General features: G+C 61.4%; 1 protein-coding gene across 1 annotated transcript in view; it reads left to right on the forward strand.

Moving 5' to 3' along the window:
• Positions 1-2,618: 2,618 nt before the first annotated feature.
• TTLL10 (tubulin tyrosine ligase like 10) overlaps positions 2,619-8,118 on the forward strand; it is a 13,428-nt gene continuing 7,928 nt past the window's right edge. Inside the window, exons 1-10 of the mRNA XM_044913802.1 lie at positions 2,619-2,712; positions 3,061-3,180; positions 3,884-3,927; positions 3,998-4,176; positions 4,301-4,419; positions 4,598-4,724; positions 5,300-5,371; positions 5,881-5,966; positions 6,287-6,458; positions 7,354-7,525. Coding sequence (XP_044769737.1) covers positions 2,619-2,712; positions 3,061-3,180; positions 3,884-3,927; positions 3,998-4,176; positions 4,301-4,419; positions 4,598-4,724; positions 5,300-5,371; positions 5,881-5,966; positions 6,287-6,458; positions 7,354-7,525 — 1,185 coding nt within the window. The remainder of the gene's footprint in view (positions 2,713-3,060; positions 3,181-3,883; positions 3,928-3,997; positions 4,177-4,300; positions 4,420-4,597; positions 4,725-5,299; positions 5,372-5,880; positions 5,967-6,286; positions 6,459-7,353; positions 7,526-8,118) is intronic.

Below are 8,118 nucleotides of genomic sequence, written 5' to 3' on the forward strand. Positions count from 1 at the left end.
CTTCTGGGGGTGGCGGCTCCTCAGGAAGAGCCCCTTTGCCCAGGACTAGGTCTGTCTCCCCGGACCCATCCCCCGAAGGGCATCGTCCCAGACAGCCTGCCCCCGGCCAGAAGCCCCCAGCCCATCCAACAATGTCAGCACCTCCTTAGCACCGCATGAGGACAAACGTGTGTTTTGGGAGAAGATGCATGGCGGGACACTGACGTCTCCTCCTGTTCTTGGACATTTTCTTCAGGTTCACCAGGGTCCTCCTTTCATCATACTGGGGTGCCGTTTCCTGCCGGTCTTTTTACCTGACCAGGTAAAAAGTTTATTTCAAAATTTACTCTAATGTCGAGCTTTCCCCGCTTCCGCGGCCCTTATGGAGTGTGTGGTGGCCCTCCTTCACGGCTGGGGCTCCCATCCCGTGACCCTGTGATAAATGCGTGCCGTGAACATCTTTGAGCATAAAGCTTTGTTTCTGTATTTCGAGTTCCGTCCTTCAGAGAAACTCCGAAAGGTGCAAGCGCTAGAGCCGAAGGCTCGCCGAGCCGAGAGGCCTGATACCCGCGCGCCACCCTCCCACCCGTTACCCTCCCGCCAGCCGCTTACAGACACCGCCGCTCGCCACCTGTGTGCACACCCAGGGTCCTGTTTCCTTTTCTCTTAATCTTTGTTAACTTGAATGACAAGAAACGGTAACGCATGCCTTATTTAATTCTCTTTGTGAGAGTAACAAATACAGGTTCTTCCACTATCAGTAGGGCCCTCCTATGAAGCCTTTCCTAAGCCGAGATGGCATAAAGCAAAGAGCCAATTTCCACTAATTTATACGGGGCAAAAGAACCTTAGCATTCCCAGACCCAAAAATAACCTTCCTTAGGCTTTTCTGGTATGTTAGGATACATCTTGCTGATGGATGCACAACCTAAACGGAGATAAAGCGCAGACGCCCACAGACACAGCTCAGGGCTCTGGGGCCAGATGCTGGCTGCGGGGGGTGGCCCCCAGGAGGGGGCTGAGCAGCCCCGCCCAGCTGCTGGCTGCCTCTGCAAGAGCTGGCTGCAAAACAGCTGATCGCCATTTTCCCTTTTTGCCTTTTTTCCTAAAAGCAAACATCCTCTTCAGACTTCTTTCAGTTAACAAAAGCAGGTACTAACACAGGCCTTTCGTCAAGGTAAAGCCGGGGTGAAGGGGGTGCCCGCAGAGGGAGGAAAGCCAGCCGGAGGCAGCAGCTCCAGCTCTGGGCTCTGCGGTCCTGCGGAGCCCCCGCACGCCGCTCTGCTTACATACCCGTCCACTCTGGACGCTGGAGGACGGGGCCCGGTCCCTTGCACACCACCCCCCCGCACCGCACACGGTCCTCTCCCTCTGGAGCTGACCATCGCCCTGTTCCACACTTGTCTCCCTGCCGTTCCCTAGCCGTGCCCAAATGCCACCGCGCCCTCCTCAGCATCGCCACTACGAGCCCACACTGACGTGTGTCACACGTGTCAGAAGCCCTCTGTCCTCCCAGCAGCCCCATCCCAGCCCCCGTTACAGGTGAAGAAAGGGAGGCACAGATGGGTTAGCTGGACTGCCCAGGAACTTCCCCTGGTGCTCTGGATGCCCCCCTCCGGCCCCTTTGCCAGGCCAGCGCCAGGTCCCCCACAGATGCCGGCTTAACTCGATTTCCTTCCCACTCCCGTCTTTGTGTTCTTCCTGCGCCATCTCCTTGAACTTCCCACCCTTCTATTGCATTTTTCATTTCCACCAGCCCTTTCGTATTCCGTGTCCCTTTGTTCTGACCGCAGCCAACCCTCTCTCGGGAGTGGCCAGTCTCCTGTTCACAGCCCAGCCCCTTCCAGGGCTTGGCTTCCTTGGATTCTGCGTCATCTGTTCCTCCCCCTCTCTTCCACTTCCTGTGCACACGTGTGTGACTGTGTCCATGTCCCTGCGTGTGTGTGTGTGTGTGTGTGCAGCTCTCACACCTGGGGGCGGGGGGCCCTCGGGGCCACTCAAGAGTCCTGAGGGATGGTACTGAACATTTGTATCTTGGTCGGGGGGTCCATACCCCCAGCAGGACTCTGGGACTTGCTGCTGGGTTCTGGGAGCCTAGAGGGAGGGGACCGGGGTCTTCCAGGCCAGGCACGCACATGCATGTACTCTCCCTGTTTTCAGCAGGCTTGTATCCCCCCAGCCATGCCGGGCCGGGCCCAGCCCCCACACTCAGCCTCCTCCAAGGAGCCCTCCCATTCTGGGTGGGCCAGGGCTTGGGGCAAGGGACTCTGGGTGGTCCACACTCAGCCCACCCTCAGCCCAACCCCAGCTACCAGCCCAGCTCCCATAATCATGTTGACAGCTATTCAGAGTTTATCCCTCTTCTGTCCTAAGTGGGGACTAAAGCATTTCTTGGGTGACCAGCTGGTTTGCTTGCAAAGTGACTGTCCTCTCTGGAGAGTGATCTGCTGGCTTGTCCTTTCTCTGTACTGCCAACTCCACAGTGTGCTGGCCTCTCCACTGCTTATCTTTTTTCAATCCTTTAGAAAGTCCTCACCTCCCAAGCAGCCCCCTAATTGGGAAGGACCCATCAAAGAATGGCTACAATCCCTGAAATGTTCCCAAGTTGGCCACACAGGAAAGGGTGCTCAAAAGGAGACATGGTCCTCGGGGCAGGGCCCGGAGCCAACGAGGATGCTGCCGGACACCTTACTGCCAAGCCCCACATCACAGTGCCACCCTCAACTCGGGGAGGCACCCGCTTGGGGCCAGGGTGCCCCTCCAGGCCCCAGAGACCTGACAGCGGCCCTCCTTACAGCCAGCACCACCGAGGCCAAGCATGGCAATGCCAGAGAGACGGCCCCCGCAGGGAAAGCCTCGCCTGGGATAGACAGGATGCGCAGACGGCCTTGCCTGCACAGGGCACCAGGCCCTACGGTCACCACAGAGACAGAAGCCAGCCGCAAGCAGAAGCCCAAGTCCAGGATCCCAGGCGGCACCCCTCCCCAGGGCTAGGACCACGGGCTGCTCAAAGGTCCCACAGAGGGGTGGGGGTGGTGTCTTCCCAGAGGTGCCCCCGCCCTTGCGTTCCCGCACCTGCAGCCCGAAGCCACACCCACTTCATCCACCGTCGGGGACCACCCACTCGGACCCACGTCAGTGGGAAGAGGGGGAAGCGGTCCAGGATTGCAGGGGTCCGGCGGAGCCACACCCGGGTGCCAGGTGAATGCAGCCCTGGGACTGGCTCCACCCCCACCCCAGGCCAGTGCCTCCCTGGGGCAGGCGTCCCATCCCCGAGGAAGGCATTCCCAGGGGCGGACCACACATGGCCATTCTCTAGGAGAGGGGCTAGGAGAAGGCCATGCACTGGGTGCGGGGTTCGGGCCAGCTGAGCAGGGCCGAGAACAGCAGAGCTGGGGTCTGAACAGGCACAGAGAGGGGACACAGCGGCACTCCGCAGTCTGGGCGTGCCACCCTGATGGGCACCCACAGTAGGCACTGCCCCTGCTGGCCCCAGAACCCAGCCCCTGTCCAGGACAGGCTGGATCCATCTCCCCTGCCTGACATGGGTCACCCATGACATCATGATAGACATTGTGACCCCCACTGTCCTGGGCACATCCCTGCACATGTCTCCCCGCCCCCGCCCCCAGCTCCAGCCGCAAGCCCTAGCCCTCCTCTGCACGGAGCCCCTGCCCTGTCGGTAAGCAGGGACCTTGCCCACTCCAAGTCTGGCCCTAAATGGTGATGACTCTCCCCTCTTGCCCAAGACAGGTTCAGGCCCACGGGTCAGGACTCAGCCTGGGCTGAGATGGGCCCAGATGGCTGGGGGGACCGCCCAGGGGCTGCTAGAAATGGGCAGGATGGCCAGATTCAGGATGGACACCTCCCCCAGCCCCTGCCTCAGAACCCACCCTGTTCACAGGCTGGGCCCATGAGAGACCAATGGGGAGCAACAAGGAGGAGCAGGTCCTGCACTCACTAAGCCAGCTGGGACAGGATGCAGGTGGGCTTGGGGCAGGGCCAGGGGACAGGAAAGCCTCCAGCCAGGCCAGAGCCTCTGACGCCCCACCTGCCCACAGACCTCCTGGACAACACTGGTATTTCCAGGCCTCGGGCCGCTCTCCTGGAGAGGCACCTGCCGGAGGGGGAGAAACAGCCCCACAGCATCGGGCAGGGGCCCTACTTCTACATCGGAGGCACCAACGGGGCCTCCATGTGAGTGGGGGGCCTCAGGCTCGGCCCTGCTGCCTGTGGCCTCCGCATCCCCTCCCCCGGCATGCCTACCCACTCCCAGGTCTCCAAGGCCCCCAGGGTCACCACTGCCCCTGTGCCCCTGCAGAATCAGCTCCTACTGCAGGGGCAAGGGTTGGCAGCGCGTCCAGGACAGCCGGCATGAGGACTGCAAGCTGACGTGGTGTGAGCTCAAGTGCAGAGACAACTACTACCGCTTCCGGGAAGGTAGAGGGGAGGGGCCACGGGCTCTGGCCTGCAGCCTGCAAGAGCCTCCTGGTCCAGAGCCAGGGGCCAAGTGGTGCCCTCCATCCCGGGAGGTGGGGGCCAAGGCGGGAGGCTGCGGCGGCCTGGGCAGCCCGGGCCCCGCAGCACCACATGCCAGCCAGGACTCTGCCCCTGCCAGGCGAGCAGTTGTTGTACCAGATCCCCAACAACAAGCTCCTCACCACCAAGATCGGGCTGCTCAGTGCCCTGAGGGAGTACTCAAGGGTTGTGAACAAGATCCACAAGACACCACCACTCACCACTCTGTCTGTTCATCTCCATCCATGCACCCCCAAACACCTGCCAACCAATCCATCCACCTACCCCCACGGACCACCCAGTGATCTATACACACACCCACTGTGGCCCACCCACCCACACCCATTCCCCAGACCCTCCCACACCACTCTCCTTCTGCTCCCCGTCCCCCACCCACCACACAGCTGTGCCTGAGCCACCAGGCATATTCATCCAACTACCTACCCATCTGCCTGTCCATCCAACCAATGTTCACCATCTGTCCCCCCCACCCACCCCCATCCACCCCCAACCAGGCAGGCAGCCCACCCACTCACCTGGCCATCCATGACATAACCTTTACATCTACATGTCCAGCCATCCACCGCCACCCTACGCATTTCAACAACTCTAACCCACTCCCTCCAAGCATCTATCTATCCACTGGACCACCTGCCCATCCACCTACTTCCGTCCAAAATCCATTTATCCAACCACCCACCTATCCACATCCCTACCTATTCACTTCTCCAAACACCCATCCATCCATTCTCCACCCACTACTGGGTGGCCACTCAGGCCAGGCCCTCCCTGTGGGGTACAGATCTAGAAAGGACACAGCATCTGCTCTTGAGGAGCTCACGTGGACCAGCCCAGGATGCCTCAGGCCACAGAGGTAGATGCATTCAGCCCAGCTGGAAAGAGACATTCTGCCCTAAATTGAAGGATGGCCTGGTGGTCGATGAAAAGGGGTTAAAGGGCACCCCTAGACCAGGGGAAGAGGTTTGGACTAGGCCGGGGTGTTCAGGGACCCATGCAGACCACTCACTGCATGCTGGACACTGTCCTGGCCTGGGGGCACAGCTCTGAACAGTCCGCTCACAATGCCTGAGCCAGTGTGGGCTGGAGTGCAGTGGTGAGGTGGGAGAGGGGCCAGGGTGTGGGTGAGGCAGCCTGCAGCCTGTAGAGAAGCCAGGTGAGCAAGGACCCAGAAAAGAGTGCTCCTGGCAAGGGAACAGAACGTGCAGACGTAACAGCTGGGGTTGGGGGACAGAGGCAACCAGCTTTCCAGTGGACACTGTCCTCCAGCTGCCCCCAGGTGAGTCCCCTGGAAAGGCTGGCTGGCCTAGCCTTGGGGGAGGGGACAGCCCTCCCTGTGTCCTCCCCACCTCCCTGCTCCCCCAGGGTCCTGAAAATGGAAGAATTTTTCCCAGAGACCTACCGTCTGGACATCAGGGACGAGAGAGAGGCTTTCTTCACTCTCTTTGATGGTGAGAGGCCACTGGACGCCAGGCCTGCTCTGGGGAGATGGGTTCAGGGACAGACCAGGGACCCGGCACGATTAGGGCGGGGCCGGGCCCTGCGAGGTCGGGGGGCCGTGGTCATGGAGGGGACCGGTGGAGTCCGGTGGGCGATAGGTGGGAGGGTCAAGGCTGGGCCTTGTGGAAGCGGAGCCTGGCAGGGGGCGGGACCACGGCCGGGAGGGCGGTTGGGCCCTGGGCGTGGTCACTACGGGGCGTGGCCAGGCCATGACTGGGCGTGGTCAGAATGGGGCAGGGCCAGCCAGAAGCTCAGGCCGCTCTTCCTACAGAAAATCAGATATGGATCTGCAAGCCCACGGCCTCCAACCAGGGCAAAGGCATCTTTCTGCTGAGGAACCAGGAGGAAGTTGCCGCCCTGAAAGTCAAGACCCAGAGCATCGAGGACGACCCCATCTACCGCAAGATGCCTTTCAGGGCGCCTCAGGCGCGGGTTGTGCAGAGGTGTTGGGCATGGGCACGGGGCGGCGTTCAGGGTGGGGCTGACCATGGGTCCCGCTGGTTCCTGTGAAAGCTGGTGGGGGTCACAGGGCCCATAGAGGAGTACTTGGTCATGGAAAGCTGTGGTGCCCTCAGCTGGGCCCCTGTGTACCCGGCAGAGGTGGGGTGTCACAACTTGCCAGGGATGCAGAGGAGATGCCCCCCCCCACACACACACAGGCTCCTGGACATGGGGTAGGGACAGGGAAGCCTTGGTCAGTTTGTTCCCCAGCCTGGGCCCTGCCCCTCTGTCCTGTCCTGCAGGAAGGCCAGCCTCTCTGCCAGCCCCAGCCTTCAGGCCTGAAGCCAGAGCTAACCACCCCTCCCTTGCTCCCTCTGCCTCTGGACGGGGTCCAGACCCTCAGCCTCCCACCGGGAGGTGGAGGAGAGCAATCTGGCCTCCAGTAGGTCCCTTTGACCTCCCCATCTGCCAGTGTGATTTCTGCCCCGGCTGCTGTCTGTGGCCCCTCCCCTCCCTTTGGCCCTCTGAGTCTTTAGACCTACAGCTCTTTCCACCTGGGATGTCTCCTCCTGGCCATCCACCCTAAGGCCCAGCGTCAGCCCTCCCTCCGCCAGGAAGTCCTCCCTGCCCACAGGGGCCCAATCTGCTCCCACCCTCAGGGATCCTAGTGAAAACTGCACTTTGGGGGGCACTCCAGACACGTGCAGTGGCCTGAGATTTAGGGGCCAGGCCCTCCTTCCCAATTCCCTGAACTGTTCAGGCTCAGAAATGTCCCTTCAGAAGAGAGAGCCCACAGATCCCTGGGACAAGTGGTGCTGAGGACCTGGTCTGGGCCCAGGTGGGGGCCAGGGGACACAGACTATGCTGGCCACGTGCTCAGCCCCCATGTGCCCCCAGGTACATCCAGAACCCCCTGCTACTGGATGGGAAGAAGTTTGATGTGCGCTCCTACCTGCTCATTGCCTGTGCCATGCCGTACATGGTCTTCTTTGGCCATGGCTATGCCCGCCTCACCCTCAGCCCTTATGACCCCCATTCCAGCGACCTCAGCGGCCACCTGACCAACCAGGTAAGGGTACCCCACAGATGAGGGCCTCTCTGCAGCCTTGGGACAAGATCATTGCTTGGAACACAGAGGGGACTTAAGCTACAAACTGAAGCTCAGGCCCAGCGGTGGCCCAGGCCGGGAGGTGGCCCACTCTCTTTGATGGTGAGAGGCCACTGGACGCCAGGCCCGCTCTGGGGAGATGGGTTCAGGGACGGACCAAGGACAGGGCATGATTAGGGCGGGGCCGGGCCCTGCGAGGGGGCGTGGTCATGGTGGGGATGGGTGGAGCCCGGTGGGTGATGGATGGAGGGCCAATGCTGGGCCTTTTGGAGGCGGAGCCTGGTAGGGGGTGAGCCGAGGGCCAGGTGGTTAAGTAGGAAATGAGCGGGGAGGGGTCTGTGAGGACCTCAGTGGAGAGACCCTGTGCGCAGAGGTCTCTGAAAGGGTCTTAATGAGAAGGATCTATGTGGGGGCCGGCCTTCACGAGGATCTGTGGGACACTTGATGGTTGAGAGGGTCTCAGCAGACAGGGTCACTGCAGGGCGTCCTGGGATGAGCAGGGCCTCTGGGGACTTGCGGGGTAGCTGGGGTAGCGGGGGGGGGGGGGGGGGGCG

This window comes from Neomonachus schauinslandi, chromosome 4, assembly GCF_002201575.2.
Source record: "Neomonachus schauinslandi chromosome 4, ASM220157v2, whole genome shotgun sequence".
NCBI lineage: Eukaryota > Metazoa > Chordata > Mammalia > Carnivora > Phocidae > Neomonachus > Neomonachus schauinslandi.